Genomic DNA, 18,732 nt, shown 5'->3' with positions numbered 1-18,732 from the left:
CATCTTACTCCAGCGACGGCTTTACTCCACTTTACATCATTTATCATGGTGAAAGCTGTTTGCTGTGGGAAATTTCCAAGTAATATTGAAACGGCGGTTGCACAGATGCTTTTGTACACACATCCAATTTTGCTGTGTTGGCTTGAGATTAAGCGGTTTGTGCTGATCCGTGTCTGTTTCTCTCTCTCTCCGTTTCTCTTTTTGTGTGTTTTTCTGTTTGTGTCACAGGAGATGGAGGAGAGAATCCAGCATTTTGATACATTCCTGTGAGGTGGAGAGAAGAAACTTTTCAGGTAGATCCTGATCCGCCTGGGACCACAAAGACTCACAAACCAACAAAAAATAAATATATATATGAAAAAAAAAAACAGAAAACACTCACATACTCACGAATCAATCCCGATTTGTGAGGATGAGGACATTCATTGGTGCTATCGTCTCAGGAACCTAGCCATATCCACATCCATTCAACACACACAAACACACCCACACACAAAACACACACCCACAGTGATGGGCAACCCTGGTGCTACTCGGGTGCTATCCTAATATCCATGCTGCTCTTGGGAAAACTTCTCAACTCACTTAAAAAAAAACAAATCGGGTGACGTCTCATCGCAACCTGAACGCTTCTCTCCACACAGCCGGCAGCTCGTACACACACACACACACCCCCACACACACGCCAACCTAACGAGACCCTCACCAGCAAAAGTGTCAATGCGGAGCGCTGCGTCGTAGAGGACCGACCGCGTCCTGAATCACTGTTGCAGCCCCCTCCTCTTTACCTTAACGGGGGAGGAACTCCTCGCCGTACAGGCCAGTTATCGCCGCGCTATTACGCTGCCGAGTCTTTCTGCCGTTTCAGCCGCTTGAGCCGCTCGATATCTGAGCCAGAGGCGGGGGAAACGCCCTCTCCCCAACCCCCACCCGAACAAAAAGCTCGCAGAGAGATTGGTTAGGTGATGAGGTTGGCACAGCAGGACCGGGAGCAATCATGTCCTGTTCATTATAGCGGTCATCTGGTGTGGAAAGATGACCGCTATAATGCCAAGTGTTATTCCCCCCCCCCCCCAGAGACCTCCAAGGGTTTTGAATTAGTGGGTTTATAAAGGAGACGGACCTCCTTATGAGTTTAGTTTCAGCAGATAGTTCCTGTCCTGAATAGCTTCACAGTTTGAATGTTTCTGTGGGCTCAAATTTCGGGCCTAAAATATTCTGCTCTTTCAAATTACATTATATATCCTTCTACAAGAAAATGGCTGTTGGGGGGGGATAGTATATGTGATTCAGTTTTGTGAAACTGATCAGATGAGTAAAACTCAGCTGCTCTCTGCGTGCGCCTTTGAAGTTTACGCTTTAAGCTGATCCTGATTGGACGGTGGTCGCGTAAAATGACCAATCAGAAGAGATGAGAGTAGACACTGTTTACTTTTCCTGCTGTTTATAGAGCTTTTAGTTTTCTCCAATTGTGTAACGCAACACGACGACACCCCTCAATATTTTCTTGCTCCACACAAACAAAAGTTTTACCTGCATAGAAATATTTCCGGTTGCGAAAAACCTTATCAGTAAAAGTTTGCCGGCTTTATTGGAACTGTAGTCAATATCCTTTTAGCTTTTCTTGGTTCAGGAAGTTTTCCTGGCGCTTATCTCACACCACCTGCTAGCAACGAATAATAATAATACTCGGATTACAAATCATTACAAATCAACATTTCAGTGTAGGTAGAAATGCCATTTTGGATTCTGAATTACATTTTTTATGAAGTATGTACTGTCTCCAAACAAAGCAATTTGCTGATTGGTTACTTGGTGTATAAAATATTTGCCAAAATCTGCACTTTAAACTTAAAGAGGCCCATGCAGAGGGCAGCTGACTTTTCTACAGAGGTTCAAAGGTGCCAGAATTGTATAAATATTTTGTAAAAAAAAAAAAACGGAAAAGTGATCAAATCTATAATTATTAAATTGTTTTGATAAAGATGTTTATGAAACACATCTGTTTGCGCTTGAGTTAAAACGGTTCTGGTCGATTTTAATCTGAAGAGGATGTTCTTGTACAATGTGACCAAGCACATGTTGAGGCCTGTTTTGATGAGTCACAGTTATACAGCATGATGCACTGCAACACGGGAGCCATGTGAGAAACGGTTTAAACTAAATAATGCTTTTACCGTACAAATTCCAAGTATTTCAATGTAGTTATTGAACAAAGGCAAAAAAATGTAGTCGTTTCTAAAACGTACTTTTTGTGCAAAAGGATGTTGACAAAATTGAATCACACCTTCATTTCCCAGGCACGCTAAGATGTAAAAGTACAAAATATTTAGGCCAAATTTAAACCCATATGTTTCCCTTCTCTTTAGCTTTGCCCACTCCCACCCAATATACCCCTCCCCCCCATCGATTGTACCCACCAACACCCCTGACTTGAGGACCTGGAAGGACAGATAGGAAGGCGACTTGTAGGTTGCACTGCCTAGTGTGTGCCTTATTTTAAACCCTGATGGAACAGATTCAGTTTAGTTTTAGACGTGGAGGGTCTTAACCATGGATAGTCTATAAAGGTATAAACTAAAGACTGAATAAAACATGTTAGTTTTAACTGTGACCTGAGCGACAGAGATGGGATTTAAAAAAAAAAAGACCCAGAGGAACTCCCCTGATGCGTCTGCGACACTTGAAGTTTCGTTCCTGCGTTTCGAGGAATTCACGTCTTATCAGGCCCCGGGGCCAGCCGGCCGAGGTTGGCCTCCACCTGTAACGAGTTTGTCTTTTATATGCAAGAATCAAACGGCGCGAGTCCGAGGATTTTGTTGTGCCAACCGTTCTCCCGCTCCCTCCAATGGTGCTGACACGACGGCGCCTGTTCGCTAGCCGTCTGTTTTAAACTCAACATACTCGGTGGTCATTACCGTCTGTTTTTTTTTTAAAAATTTTTTTTAATGTGTTTTGTTACCTTTTATTTGTTCTTTTTATATAAAAAAAAGAGTTTTCTTTGCTTGAATTGAGATTGTTTTTGCATGCATGGGGAATTCATAATGAACAAGGCCATTCTAGGCAGTGCCCACCCCTCTTTACTTACAGTGTGCTACATGATTTAGCTTCTTCTTCTTTTCTATCAGCAGATTAGAGAAGCTGGATTCTCATCTCTGGCCGTCGCAGTAAAAGTTTTCTTCTTTCTGTGGTAAATTAAGGTGCTTACTGGAGCTTTATAAAGGTTTATCGGTGTTCTCATGCTTTTTTAAAGATGTTCTGAGCAGGTGTGGACTGGAGAAAGCCTCCCCTCTATCCTCCATTTCTTTCTTTTTTTTTTTCCCTCAAAGCAATCCTCGAACCTCTCGGGTCAGCTCTAACTCAAGCTCACGTCTGCCTTTTTCCCCCTCTAACTCTTGGTGACGAAAGCAAAGACGGTATGCAAAACTGGCGATGACAGGTTAGTACTTGGACTACTGCGGAGAGGGTGGGAAAAAAAACAAAAAAAACAATGCTACCTCAGCTTAATTTATTTTAAATGCGGAATCTGTTTACTGGGCGCAACAGTATTTTTATTTGATTTTTTTCTCGCTCCAAAAAGTACTGTCACAACATCCCCGCCGCAGTATCACCTTCGGTACCAGACGAGTCCAAACCGCAGCTGCTGCAGTAACCCAAGAGTTGTTTGTGTCTCTGATTGTGTTTGTATGTTTTGAATTTGAGCCAGATGATGATTGCATTAAGGATATGACACGGACTGTATTTTAAAGCTTTAGTTTCAGGTTCCCCGATCCGCCTCCTCCTCCTCCTTCCCTCCCGAAAGCATTTTCCGCATCTGTTGCCTTGTTTGTCTTTTTTTGTTGTTTCTTTTTTTTTAACCTGCAGATTTTCATCTCATTCTTACTATTTATTAGGAAATATTTTACACTTAATATTCATGAAAATTGTTTTTGTACGTCATGAAGTTAACATTCATTGAGCATTACGCGTGTTTGTAGCGTTTGTGTAGCAGGTTTATTTGGCGTCTGTGGGGGGGATTAAAGGGTTTACAGGTCTCTCAGGTTCAACATCGGACAAAATGCCCTTTCAGCTTTTTTTTTTTTATATATATATATATAATTTATTGTATTATGTTTTGAGTGGTTACAGATTGTGACATACTGGATGAGACTAGCACAAGAACAGTTAAGTTAGTTTCTGTCTTTATGCATCACAGTGGGGGGGAAAAAAAAAAAAACCCTGACCAGACTGATCCTTTTTTTTTTTGTCATGTTGATCACTTCGTTTCTGCCAAAAGTCGTTTTTTTTTTTTTTTTTTTATGGGTTTAAATTTTACATTTGGACATAAAAATCTGGGTTGTTAAATGTCATACATTGTGATCTTCCTTCCTTCCTTATAAATTGTAGCCAGTTTGGACTAACAAACCAATTTTTGTCTGGTAGAAGAGACTGTTTGGTCCAGTATGGAGAAGGAAAATAGTTTGTTGTATCCCTAAATTGTTTTGTACCCCCCCCGCCCCCCCTCCTTTTTTTGTTCCACGGTTCTGTTAGAACGTTTTGTAGCTCGGTCGGTTCTGTTCCTTTGTGTATCTTGAACACCTGTTCACAATGTTACTTTAGTGTAAGTTATATTTGAAATTTACTGTATTTCTCAATAAACTGCTGTTGATATACTTGAATAAAGGTGCAAATAAAATTAAAAAGAGAAATGATTTTTTTTTTAAACGCAATGTTTTTGGCCAGTTTTGAGGAAAAAGAAATTGTGATTTCGTAGGTTTGCAAAAAGTGGAGGGACTTGATGTAATTTGGAGTCTACGGGGCCAAATTTGGCCCCAGGGCCTCAAGTTTAACACATGCTGTTCACAGAAACAAACTTGACAATATACCCACGTTCTTGTATATGTATTAGGGTTTAATAGTAACAATTGTTAGCTTCTCCTTTCTGGGTACAGATTTACAGACATATGTTGAATCCATCCTAATAGTCTTTTTTTTTCTTGTTTTTCTAAAAACATTTATACAGAATTGCTTTCAGGTTGTAAAATATACATATTTCCTTCCTGTATTTACAGAATATCAACCCACCATCATGTGTGGGCTGCAATGAAACACACTGTATAAATCAGAACATAGGGTGGGGGCTGATGGAAGATGAGAACCCATGAATCAACAGATAACATCTATGATAACAGTCACAGGTGAATATTGTGCTTTATTTTTCTCCTCCACCTTCAGTATCAGATCAGACGGCGACAGAAAGAGAAATTCCTCCTCGCTGCTGTAATGTAATCTTTGTCCCAGAAAGTAAAGGTAGAGGAAAGCTCCCACGATTTCCCTCTTGTTGTGCAACTCCAACACGAATCTTGAAATCTCAGCGGTGAACCCTATGTGACCCAGATTCGACCATCTTCTGTGTTTAACTATTCGTCAAAAATATAAAACGAAACAAAAAACCCCAACAAAAACTGGGTCACGGAGGGTTCACAGTCTGGTTCTGGAACTACCTCGTAAATCCCCATACAAGGACCTTGCTTCCTGACACGGCGACGAGAAGGAACCCCCTCCGACCCGCAGATGACGAGGAAAGCGGCCCCGCTCGACTCCGTCGTGCTTCCTCCTCGCCGTGTAAATGTCAGAGCCGTCTTATGGAGCCCAGACGTGGCGAACGGAATTTAATGAAAATGACAAAAAGCATGGACCGGTGATGGCTTTCACTGAGCTCAGAGTGGGTCAGAGGCGAGGGGAAAGTGGAGAATTCACAACGATCTGGCAGAGACGCAACTGAAAAAAAACCCCAAACCCAGACAACTCCACTTAAACAAACCGTTAAGTTACTAAGAAGGTCCCTGTGCCTGTTGGATGAGAGGATGAACTACTACCATGACACGTACAGCACTCGAGGTTAGGCATCGTCACCTGGCATGGCTAAGTAGCATGTGGTACATTCTGCACAGGGTTTTGTTTCACGAGAGAAGGGGGGGGCGGGTGTGAGTTTGCAGGGTTAGCCGTGCGGATCGATGCAAACCGACCAAACGGTCGACAGACCCGGCTCTGAGCTGCCGTCATCGCGCATCGTTCGGCTGGTGGTTTGGCTGCGACCCGGTGCGCTACCGTCAGCCGCTCTGGATGTACTTCTTGATGACCACGCAGCCGTGTCTGAAGAGCGGGCAGGGCAGCGACTGCAGGAGCGTCCACGCGTTGGTGCAAGGGTCGAACGTCTCCATGTTGCCGAGGGCGGGACCCTCGCTGCTCACGATGCCTCCTGTGGCGTAGATTTTACCGTCCAGGACGACGGCACTGCGAAGCAGGGAGACAATAGTCAAACATCAGAGTGGTTTGCGTTCTGATTGGTTCATGCTAAAAAAAAATAAAAAAATGTATTGCTGCAGAATATATCGGCATCGGTACTATGAATAAAACTGGACTGATACTAAAAACCGATATTTATTTTCATTTTCTTGCGATTTGTTTCTGGGAGGGGAGGAGGGTCATGATGCAGCAAAGGATTGTGGGGATTTTAACTTGAAGCAGTGGTGAAGCGGGGTTGTGTTTTCTTAAGGTGTGGAAAGGTTTTCCGATATGAGCGATAACCGATATTATATATCGGCCCAAATTCTCATTGATTCATCCCTAGAAAACAACCCTAAAATTAACTGAGTCATCTAAAAGGGAGTAACTGTGCCAACTTGTTTTAGAAATATTGCTGTCCGTGTGTCAATCACATACGCATCATAAAACAGTGTCTTCAGTCAGAGGCTTCTTCAGAATCATTGTACTACTGACTGCTACAGGAGATCCTTCCTGCCCAAAGCCATCAACATTAACAAGCATGAAATAACCTCTAAAGTAATAACCGTAAGAACAACCTACTTTCCCTTTGGGATTAATAAAGTAAATTTTGAATTTATTTAGCCTCAGTTCCAGCATTGCAAATTAAAGCGCGTGATTAAAGCGCGGCCCTGGAAAACCAGCCAGGTTTCCTGGAAAAGGTTCTGGCAGTTTATTTGGACTACATTTTATAATGTAAGATTTCCATATTGGAGCTGATTTAAAAGCCAATGTAAATATTTCATGAACGTAAAAACATCACATTTGAAATGTCAGACTGTTGTAGAGAGCATAAAGTTAGATTTTTATGTCTGTCTGACCTTCTTTCCAATCTTTTTCTTTTATCTGCTTCTGTGTGAAGTTAAAAACTTTAAGCTGAATGCATGAACTCGGGTGCAGAGGTGACATTCAACTAACAGAAGAAAAAAAGCCAATAAATTTTGCTCAGAATCGGTGAACGCCGGTCGTCCTCGGGGGTTGCTAAGTGAAAACAAGCTGCTTTGTTCGTCTCTGTTCATAGCAGGCTCAGAAAGGTCTGCTCCTGTCACCGAGATGTGGAAACCGCCGTTACCTAACTTCCTGTTTGTTCCTGCAAACGTTTATCCAACTTTCTGTCTTTATTTTTTTTTAAAGCCAGCAGGTTTTCGGGGCAAAACAGCAGCGATTAGAGGTCATCAGTGTCTATAAGTAGCTTTATGTGAGGCTTTGAAACGAGACGGCCTGGCAGAGTCCTGGCAGCAGGAACGCAGCTCATGTAGCCGATCGTCTGATAAACGGAGACACTCGTCTACGCAAACGTGTTGATTGTGGATGCTGGCGGCTGTGCCTGCAATCATCTGACAACAGCAAGCAGCCCCAGTGCAGGAAACAAAAGCAAAAATCACACTGCCTCTTTAGGGCACCAGAATGAAAAGAAGGAAAAAAAAGAGGCAAATATCTGTACAAATGTGCTCCATTTGATACGAGAAACTGAAGCAGGAGTTTGTGTGTGGAAAGGATTAAAACTTGGGCTGTAAGCTGATTAGAGCTTTGTACTCCTATCGGGCTTTGGAACGATCTCTATTTACATAAGGTGCATGCTAAAAAAAAAAAAAAGAAAAGAAAAAACACGACGAGCAGGAATCCACCGAGCTGCCAGGACGCAGGAAGATTATTACAGAGGGGCTGAATCTGCTCAGTTGATCCAGCGGAGAGAAGGCACAGGGCGGAGGGGTGCCGCTGTCCTGCATGGTGACCTGCCAGGCTGATTTCCCCCTCACTCCCACAACAGCGAGTTTGTTGTTTTCGCCTCCTTCTCCTCCCCGGTTGTGTCAGACTTGGTTAAATGTAGCAGAACCAGCTGCCTGCCGTGTGCTGCTACAGCTTATCAATAACTCTGACAACATGATTTATGTTGCACATTCTGCCCATAAGATCACAGTCTTTAATTGCCTCCCAAATGCATTTCATCCCCCCCCCCCCCCCCTGTCAATGTTTACAAAAAAGAAAAACAAAACAAACTAAAAAAAAACCTAAAAAGTGAGATTATTATTTGGTAAAACTGCACGTCTGAGTGACTCGGCTTGACGAGGATATTAGGGTGTGATCCCGTTGCTGTTCATTTTCATTTATTACACTATTATGTGCTCATAAATGGAGGGGAAAGTCGATTTTTCTCCTCTTTAAGAACACAAAATATTTCCACTCCTACATGTCCAGAGGTGCAGGGTGTCCCGACTGTTTCTGTGGAGTTTGAAGACAACTAAGAAAAAGCTTTTTGATGCTACAAATAAAACCCAAATGGTCAAAGTCTGAAGAACTGATTCACTCAAAAAAAAAAAGTCTGTTTTCTTTCAGCAGCATTACCATTCAAGCAAATCTAAAATAAATATATAAACATCAAGCCTGCGGATTAGATTTTTTTTTCTTTCTTTGTTCCCCACCAAGGGCGAAGTTTTGCCGCCGAACTGCATCGCTCTGAAAACACAGTCGGCCCACAGCAGGCTTTTTGTTCACGTTTTAATTAAATGGCCTGAGTACATTTTCCCCAAACCCCCTTCATCCCCCCTTTTTACCGGCGTGCCAACGCAAAGACTGACGGATTGCTAATGAGCCCAGAGTTCTGCAGTCGTGTCAGAGTGGGCTTCTGAAGCGTCGCCCGGGTCAGAGCTGCTGTGAGAGCTTTTAAAGGAACCTTCACACTTCCCAACACTGGGGATTTCCTCCACACTCCCCTTTTCACATCTGGCGCCCACTACATTAATTATCTCTTACCTGCAGAACTGCCGAGAGTGATTCATGTTGGGTCCGGCCTTGATGTTGCCTTTGTCCGGGTCGTAGATAGTGGTGGCTCGAGCGTAGGCCCCTCCCAGAATGAATATAAAACCATTTAGACTCACCGCAGGGGCGTATTTGTTATCTAAAGACATGCGAGGAGGCAAACACAAGAGAGAAAAGGAAGAAGAGGGGATTATTTTTCTTTTTTGAGAGAGAGAGAAAACACAGAGCTTTTGTTTGGATGTCATTCTCTCACCCAGCAGACATTTCCATTAAGTTTAATGGCCTCAATTTGTTTTTTTATTCCACCTTTGCTGAATGAGAAAAACAATCATCATCAACATTCACCTTATCACTTCCAAAGATACACCCCTCTCAAGATTGCTTTAAAACATAATGGATACCTAGACAGGAGAATAAATGCAGTCTATGAATCACCGAGGCTTTATTGGGTTCTGCTTCAAAATCTGTTTGGGCTCGGAGGCAATATAGCAGAGTTAGCCAAGTCCCAATAATTCAGAATTGCATTAGACCCACTGGCACTTTCTCAGATTTATATAGGAAAAAAAAGAAAGAAAAAAAAAAAGCATATGTATTGGCAATACATGAGTGAACAGGTGGGATAAAGGAGATATTGTATTCCTCAGTATACAGCACATGAGAATAACAAACATGAAAGCAGCCTGCTGTGGTGTTATAGATGATGGGGGGGTCGGGACAAAACGAAACGGTGGTCTGAGCCCAACGACGCCGCTGGAAACCTGGAATTCCTCGGCGCTGGAGAGAGAGATGGAGGAAGGAGCGTTTCAAACTCGGAGAAGCTCCTCCGGCTGGCCGATTTACAGGCAGCATGAATAATGCACAGACGTTTTGGCCGTCGTCCTCGCACGCTCCGCCACAACGGATTGACATCCCTCTTCGAAAACAGACAGCGGGACAAGTTGGGTCTCAATAACGGCAGCGCAGGAAGCGGGAGCAGCCTCTGTTTTTTTTTTTTTGTTGTTTTTTTTTGCAGCTCAGAGCAGTCTGACATGTTTAATTAACAGGTCAGATCAAGAGGTCAGAGGGACCTCTGCTGCTCCTCTCATTACTGCACGGGAGGCTCTGACAAAATACTAATTACACTTTGCTATCACGCTCACACGGAGATCGTGCAGTCATGCTGCCGATGTGCAAACAATCTCAGTTTAGTGGACGTCTTCAGGCTTCTAGACAAACCAACATCTTGAGCAGGTAGCGAGCTTTAAAAAAGTTACTGCTGTTGTAGCTATTATATATAATTAATTAATCACTCAAAAGGAAGCATGATTATCCTGATATTCCACTTAAAGCCAGAAATCACCTCACTAAGGCGGTGAAGAAAAAGTTTGAAAAGTTAAAAGTGATTCATCCACTTGCATATTATGAACATCATGGCTGCCTGCCGAGCACTTGGCCCTATTTCAAATGGTTTTAGTCCAGTTTTGAATGTCGCCTGCTGTTACAAACCAGCTTTTACTCAAGCGGTTGCCTGGGTTTTGATTCGACAGGTAAGCTGTCACACTCCAGCTTCTTATGTGTAAAATTCATAGATTCAGAATTCCATGGCCTCATCTGACCAGAGCACCTTCTTCTAAGCGCCTACCCCGACTTCCACATGGTGGCCTGAAGGTAAATGTCAAGTGGGTCTTCTTGGGGCTTTTTCCCAATGTTCTCTAAAGAACAGCCAGATTTATGCCAGCATGCATTTGAAGGCTGGAATCTGGTTTAACACACACACACACACCAATCTAAAGAAAACCAACTTTGTTTGCTCAAGATTAACTTGTTATCTTGAAAAAACCGTCAGGAAAGCACATGCAGAAAACGTTCGCTCTTGGCTTCACTTCACAAGAGTACCTATGAATATTTTTCTATTGATCTCAAGTTGGTTTTGACAAAAAATGCCAATGCTGACCATGTTTATTGTAATGATTCCCAATGAAAGGTGAGGACTTGCTGTAATTTTTCACATGCAGTACATACGCCATCTCAGTCTTGGCTTCCAAGCCTAAATCCCTCAAACCCAAGCTGATCCTCTAGCGTACCCCTTTATAATTTTGTTCATTTTGGTAACTCTTGAAAAAAAACAACATCTTTACCCAGATACCGTCTCTGACTCCCATCTGGTTGACCTTCAAATTCCCTCTAGCAGCCGTAGTTCTATCACAGCTCACCTCCTACATCTCCTGCCGCTCCATCCAGAAGTCACTTTTTTTTTTCACTTTCTTGTGCACAACAAAAATATAATTCCTGATGCCATCCACTTTAAACCCAGGTGACCCATTAAGACCTCACCAGCCTTAATGCACAAGCTCACCGATCATAAAGCTAGATTCATGGTATGGATTATCGAGCGTATATCTCTGGTGTAACTGCATAAGTGCACATCCCATTTTTGAAAATTTGTACCCTGCGCTTTTCTTTTATTTAGCCACTCCATCAATATTTAAGACGGTTGAATAACCTGGTTAGAAAGTCCTTCCTTCTCCTCTCTGAGACGTCTTTATGTACCGAGAGAGTCGTGTCTAATAGTTGGTGGATCCGACCTTAATTTTTTTCTCATGCTCAGCTTCTCCAGCTTGACTGCCGTCCATCTGGGCTCACTGATTGAGTCAGTGAGAGAAAAACCGTGACAAGTTGGACTGTGCAATGGGGCTGTCAAAAACAGATCTGGGCAAAAACACAATAACAATTCAGAGCCTTTAAAGTGCCTGAAAGGAAATGGACCAGGGCCATATTACCACTGGTGGTAGTTGGGCTGCCTCTCCAGTTACTCAGATCAAAGTTTACTGATGCTTGCAAGAACTTCATCATTTTTGTTCTGTGAACACATCAATCAGCAGCACCCACGATTCTGCTTTTCATATCCTTTGATGCATAAATGAGGATAATCCTGTGTTGCTATAATTTTCTGCCGAACTCAAAATGACTGCTATTAGAGGACTTCTAGCACCATTTTCTCTTTTATGCATTATAAATATATTTTTAAAAAACAGTGCATGTCCATTGGACAAGGCATAATTGATTTCCAACGCTGATTTCCAACTTTTCTAGGAGACTCGGACAAAAACAAATTTCAGGTGTTCTCACACCTGATAGTCCGCTAGACTTGGTTTAATTGGGGATTGAATTTGCAACATGTGTTGCATTTTCAGCTGGTGTGGTTCACTTTCACACTCACCGTGTCAAACAATCCAAACTAATTGAAAAACGGATTCATCCCCTCCTCGCCTGTGATGGCGCTGCACCAAGAAACGCTGAAGAAAACCTCAGAAGACATGAGTGCAACTTTCTCCTTCACAAAATCTAAACAAAAATGGAGTTGGGTCAGATTTTAGCAGTTGGAGACCCATTTCTACTGCTGGCGCTAGACTCGCATGCTCGTTTTGGTTTTATTTACCCAGAATGCCCTGCGCTACAGTTCGTTTCCTGCTTTTGGAGCAGTCTGCGGCCCACTTGCATCCACATATGCATTTGAATCACACTTCAACTGAGCCGAGATTTAGGTTAGTAGGTGGACCAGAGTTCACTTCTTTGATTCGTATCAGAGTTTGATTGCGCGTTCATACCACCCCAAATGAACCGGACCTTCTAGGCAAATGAAGTTTGATTGAAGTGGACTAACCAGGGCTGGTGTGAATGCAGCCTTAAAAATTTTAACTTCCGGGTGAAAATTAAACACTTTTCTAAATAAACGTAGTTGTTCCAAGGTCCTGCAGTACAACGGTTTTAAATGTCTGTCAGAATGAAGGATTTCAAAGAAAAAGTTTCAGAAACATTGAAGCAGGGATTGTTTTCTTTTTTTCTTATCTCCTTCACTATAAAAGGAGAAATAGAGCAGCTGCTGGGGGAGGTAGAAAAGTTTTAACGCGACACCTTGAAAGTCCAGGCCTGAACTCTGTGAAGCTCCCTGTGAAAGAGGCTGAGCGGTGACAATCTCCTGCCAGACTGAGCTTCAGAGTTTCAGAAGAATGGCAGATGACTCCGAGCTAAAGTTGTGCGAAGCCTATACAGAGTCATTAAAAAAAGATACAAGGCCATCGCTGCAGCAAAGTAAAGGATGTGCAGAGGAGTCGACGCACTTTGCCATTGTGAGGAGCCGCATATAGACTGATGGGAGGGAAATAAACGGAATCAATTTTCGATTATAGAATGAAGGGCACGGTATGTTGATGGTGCTATTAAAGCAGAGTGCTTCAGCGAAGTCAACTTAAAGATAGCTTTGGGAAGAAAACTAAGAAGGTGCTCCATCTGTCCCCGTTCGCCCAGGTGTTGCCAGCGCGTGTCAAAGCAGCGGGCCGACAGAGCTGCATCCGCCAGTCACGTTTGGAAAAACGTCACATACCGTAAAGTTGCCGCAGACGTTTCCATACTGCGAAACGCAATCTAAACCGAACGGCGCGACAATCCCGAGCGCCAGCTTCAATTTCCACCCTTGAGAAACAAGTCGTCATTGATTGGTCGTCCTCACGTTCTGCCTGACGTTTTTATTCTCCTCCCTCTGCCTTGCTTCCACTCACTGACATGCCCGTCTTTGAGAGGCACACGTGTGTGCCGGCGTGGACGGCTGTACGCGGTGTTTTGTGTTCGGTCCCATAAACACAGAACGCTCATTTCTCACTGCTCTGCGCCCGAGGCAGAATAATAACAGGATGCTCTCAAAGGAAAAACCTCTCGCTCTCTCATTCTCTCTCTCTCCCTCTTTTCCCCCTGAATGAAAGCTCCCACCACCGCTTCGCGCCTCTCTGACTTGGCCTAACCAGCGAGCAGCGAGTCTGAGCACTTGGAGGAGGAACAGGCAGGTTATCTGGCGAGGCAGACCTTAGAGGACTGCGGCTGGAGTTCAACATCCCTGCACCTCTTTGCTTTTGTTCTTATCTCTTGGCCTTCAGTGCAAAAAAGAAGAAAAAAAAAGAGGAGCTGTTCTCCTGAAGCAAGCAGGCGGAAAAGTGCACAGCCTTCTTTTATGAGAGAGGAAAATCTGATTATATATGGAAGTGCAATGTTGCTCATACATGCGATGAAGGGCTGGATGGGCCAAAATGTTGTGATCAAATCAATACTTGAGCAGTGAGTAAGGCAGCATTGGCGATTTCTTTGTCTGGGTTCGCTGCGTTTCAGATGGGAAAACCCAGCCCCACCGCCGACTGCGTTCTACATCAGAAAATCTGAATAAAATAAAAGTCAAGAAAACAAGACAAAAGAAGAAGAAGATTTTCGCACTCCAGCGGTGATAGAAATACAGTTGCGCCTGCGGGGTAACACAGGCTGACGCATCCGCATAAAACATAAACCCGTCATCAAAGCCTGAACGAAACCCCCCCCCGTGCCCCTCGGGCTCAGGTCAAGGACGCCACACAAACTCACATGGCAAATGTGAATTTTGTTACCGCTGTCTAAACAAATAATTAGATAGAACTACGTCTCTTACATCCTGCCCTATCTCACTCCCGCACCGTCACAAAGGATTATCTGAGTCTGTGAACCTGGAACCCTATCGCAGCGATAGCGCACGCATAACTATATCACAGGTTACACAGTCAAACCAATACAGATGTAGACAAGACTCAACTTGCTGATAAAGTTTCCCCAAACAGCAGTCGTCATCCCATTCATACCGTCATGGAAATGTGCAGTCAGGGACACGACCACAGAATAAATACGGCATTTTCCTTCGACTAAACTCTGAATAGCCGGATGAGTGCCCACTCCTGTTTTTATTTTTTTGTCTTTTTTTTTTTTTGGGAAGCACAAAGAGGACAAAGAAGCTTCAGTCCACTGCTGCCTTAAGCTTAGATAAGATTACAACAAGGTAATTGGAGCAGCAAAAACAACATTTTTTGCTCACAATGTCCTTTTTATGTGGTGTGGGAAGAAGAAAAGCAGCCTTTGAAATGACTGGGCCAAAATAGCCGAAAGAGGATGATGTACTTTAATTCAATATGATGGGGACATGTCCAATTAGGTAGCTATGGAAACACTCCACCTTCCCTACCTCCTCTCAGTCTGTTACTTTCCTCCCCCCCCCCCCAGAAGCCCTCTCCTCACAGCCATCCACAAAGGCCCCCTCTATAGCCGCGCTCATTCGGCTTCTACGTCATTTGCGGGAGTAATTGTTCTGTTGTCAATTTCCCGATAGAGCGGCCAGGGTGTGGCGCTTCCACTCTCGGGTCCCTGGAGTCGACAGGTCGATGAGACCTGTCTGTCAGCAGAGGTAAACACTGAAGGGGTCACATCGGCTAAAGTAGGAAGGCACAGCTGCAAATCTGAGGAGTTTACATTCACCAAAATGGTTGAGTTTTGTATTTTGTAACACTCCGTTAAAGTACATACACACAACTTGCATTGAATTGTCTTCTGAATGTGTTCCATCCCCTTGACTACTTATATTTCTTAGTGCTATAATGAATGTTGGCGTACTTTGTTTCATTTGCGAAACACAATCTACGACCTTTTCTTAAATATGGGACACATTTTTTTTTATTTCTAAATATCCTGAGATTCTGTTGGTATTCATACCACTGTTGGACTGGAGCAAACAGATGTGAGCAACAATGCAAGTTTTACTAGGCGAGACATCAGCAATCTCCTCAGAGAAGCAATTGGTGTTGCCCATCAATCTGGGAAGAGATGTAAGGCATTTTTCCAAACAATTGCATTATTTTCAAGTTGAAAACATTTAGTATAGCTGGTAATCTACCCGGGAGAGATTACCGGGTAGTCTCTCGGTCCTAAAGGGGGGGAAAAAAACCCCGAAGAGGGACAGCTTAGACCCCTATAGCTCTCTCTGTAGGACGTTAAATTTTAAAATTCCTGACACTAAAAGTAGAAAAGTATGTCCTGCTTGGAAAGGCTGCAGAGAGTTCCTTTTCTCTCTAAAAGGAACTTAATGGAACGCAAAGATGCGTCTGAATAAACCACAGCGCTTCTGGAACGGCGTCGTTTGGACAGATAAGATGAAAGTTTGTTTGACCAAAGTAAATAAAACATCTCCTACCTACTGTCAAGAATGGTAGCAGAGGGACAAATGGGGGAGCAAAGAAAAGCTCCCCCATTTGGATATTAAAAAAAAAATATATATATATATATATGTTCAAAAACTCATTAATTTATGAATGAAGCATATTTTGCAGTCAAATAATCTGGGTACCTCCACAACAATAAACTCAAAGTCAAGCAGAAAACAGCCACTTCAGGTAAGGGGTGCTACAATACAAGATGCTCAGTCATAGTGTGGGCTTTGTTTAGTCACTCGTAGCTTTTTTTTTTTTTTTTTGCTCAGTGACGGTGTTGGATCGCACTAGAGGGAAGAGATAAAAATAAATGGCCAAGCAGGTATAGACCGGATCAGTTTTATTACATCCAAATTCGTAACACTGAAACAGGGCATCCTTCCTTTTTTCAATGAACGTACATCCTGATCTCCTGACGCTGTGATTGGACCGAGGTGGATTTAACCAAGCCACTTACCGTTGTCAGTAATTGCTCAATAAGGTTTCAAGTAAGAAGTAAAAATTGTTACGTTTGCATGTAATCAAAGTCAACTCCATCATCATGATTTGGAAAAAGTGAGCTGCTTATTTGAAAAAAAACAAACATAACCAGTTTTTTTTTTACATCATTGACTCAAAATAATTGTTTGAAGATCTTTGCCACATTTCTTTAAAATGGTGTTATATATATATATATATATATATATATATATATATATATATATATATATATATATATATATATATATTCTATCTGAAATTAGTTAACATAAATTATTGAATTATTGTGTTGGGGACGTTTATTAACAGACATGGTTGTGCTTTGTACTGCAATCTTAATTTCACCACGCAAATAATCTTCTAATGGAAATGCATGGACAGTCAATTCAGCCAGTTGTCTTAAATTGCTAAAAAGTTGATTTACGTATGCTGTCAACTAAAAGGTATTCTTTCATATCAAACAGTTCAAATGTGGAGATGAAAACAGATCTAAAGAGTTTTATCAGCCAAAAAACAAAAATATTCTCTCCTACTGTAACCGTTTTTTGATAATAAAGGATTGGCAACAGCTAGTGAAGATGGAAATCATAATTTCCCATACATTAAAAAAAAAGGCTAGAAAAGGCTAAATCTAAACTATCACAGCCAAATTGGCATCAGCAGTTTCCAAATCTATTAAAACCTCCAGAAGAAAAGCCAGAACTTATCGAGGATTGGCAGAAGACTCCATTGCGGTACCAATGACCTTCTCAGGGCCTTGTTGCATGCTGAATTTTTCAAATGTCATCCTCCTTTGGCGTGAGCGCCGCAAACAAAATTCCTTTTACCTCCTTTGGATCGAGGCGATATCTCCAAAAAACCTTGGCATTTTGGTAATTTGTCTGAGCTGACCGGTTAAGCAATGGGAAATGAGACTTCGTATGTAGCTTACCGCACCGCGGAGGTGTTCGCTTCTGGTCAACGCCGCTATCCGTACGCACGCCAATCAGCTCAGTGATATTAAAAGACAAAGGAAGACTTAGGCAAACTAAGCTGCAGCGATGCTTCAGAGTTGTTGGAACGGACTATTCTTGGCACAAGTAATACTTTTCACAGGAGATAGGAAGTCAGTCTTGATAAGTGTTTGTGAAACCCATTTGCAGTCTATGCGGGAGACGTTCCATGCAGAGGGAAACACGCGCGCTCGCAGGCGTGCGTGCGTACAGTCACAGTAGATGCACACAGCTGTATTTGTGTCAGTCGATAAGATAGTGCTGAGAGACTGCGAGAGACAGGGTGTGGTGGGGGCGAACGGGGGGAGTAAGACAGAGAGAGAGAGAGAGAGAGATGAACAGAGAGATTAAAGATGGGGAGAAATGGAGGCAGGCAGAGGGGATGTTGGAGAGGCGCTCCCCACCGGCTTACTAAAATCATTGCCGGCCCAATTTCACAGGAAGCACTAAACCCGTCCATTATCTCCCGGCTCGTTGGCTGTCAGACGCCAGCTCGTCCACGCCCTGACTGATGATGGTCAACCCGTCTGCCTCTGCGACTGTCTAACACAAGCGCACCCCCACCTCACCCTCACCCCCCCAGATGTGTGGGAAGCAACCTCCGGGCTGGTTACATAATTCATGCACTGTGTACCTGTTGCCCTCAGGGGCTGGTTGGCTGATATGAGGTAAGCTGAGGCTGTCAGTGTCTCGATCTGTGTGTGTGTGTACTCGTTTCTTCTGGCTGCACCACACCCACGACGGCGTTTCAGCTCTCACCTCAAAAGCGTGCGTTACATAATCTGCAACTTGCCTGATTTCTTTTTAATTAAGCTGAGCAGTGACATAGAGCCACTTCGAAACGCCAATGTGCTTTACACGGGAAACAAAAGGATTTATTGATGACCTAGCAGTTTTTTCTTCAGACAAAAACAGCGCCGGCCAAGGCTCACATATCACGCGAAGTGGTTGAAAACCTCAGTTCACACGGAATAAAACTGAATTTAGTCAGGCGAATGTAAAAACACCCCCAAACTGGTTGATAAATTATAGCAGAAGGCATCTTTAATATTTACAATCTGATTTCTGTCAGCTGGTTTACATCTCTTCGTTCTCTCCTGTTCTCTGGGCTGAACTGAGCAGAGAGCACAGGAGATATTCCAGTGCAACTGAAACGTATTCAT

General features: G+C 43.1%; 2 protein-coding genes across 4 annotated transcripts in view; one reads left to right on the top strand and one right to left on the bottom strand.

Annotated features, from left to right (window-relative positions):
* Positions 1–3,518, top strand: part of atad2b (ATPase family AAA domain containing 2B) — an 86,274-nt gene extending 82,756 nt beyond the window's left edge. Inside the window, exon 28 of the mRNA XM_032584679.1 lies at positions 229–3,518. Within this exon, the coding sequence (XP_032440570.1) occupies positions 229–270 (42 nt within the window). The 3' untranslated portion in view covers positions 271–3,518. The remainder of the gene's footprint in view (positions 1–228) is intronic.
* Positions 3,519–4,870: 1,352 nt separating this feature from the next.
* klhl29 (kelch like family member 29) overlaps positions 4,871–18,732 on the bottom strand; it is a 287,833-nt gene continuing 273,971 nt past the window's right edge. For all 3 annotated transcript variants that reach the window (XM_032584680.1, XM_032584681.1, XM_032584683.1), the window contains 2 exons: positions 9,061–9,205; positions 4,871–6,276 (listed from right to left, as the gene is read on the bottom strand). In XM_032584680.1, coding sequence (XP_032440571.1) covers positions 6,093–6,276; positions 9,061–9,205 — 329 coding nt within the window. In that variant the 3' untranslated portion in view covers positions 4,871–6,092. The remainder of the gene's footprint in view (positions 6,277–9,060; positions 9,206–18,732) is intronic.

The sequence above is a fragment of the Xiphophorus hellerii genome, chromosome 15 (genome assembly GCF_003331165.1).
Source record: "Xiphophorus hellerii strain 12219 chromosome 15, Xiphophorus_hellerii-4.1, whole genome shotgun sequence".
NCBI classification, from domain to species: Eukaryota; Metazoa; Chordata; class Actinopteri; order Cyprinodontiformes; family Poeciliidae; genus Xiphophorus; species Xiphophorus hellerii.
The sequence above is the reverse complement of the archived record's forward strand: the minus strand, read 5'-3'. Positions and strand labels throughout refer to the sequence as shown.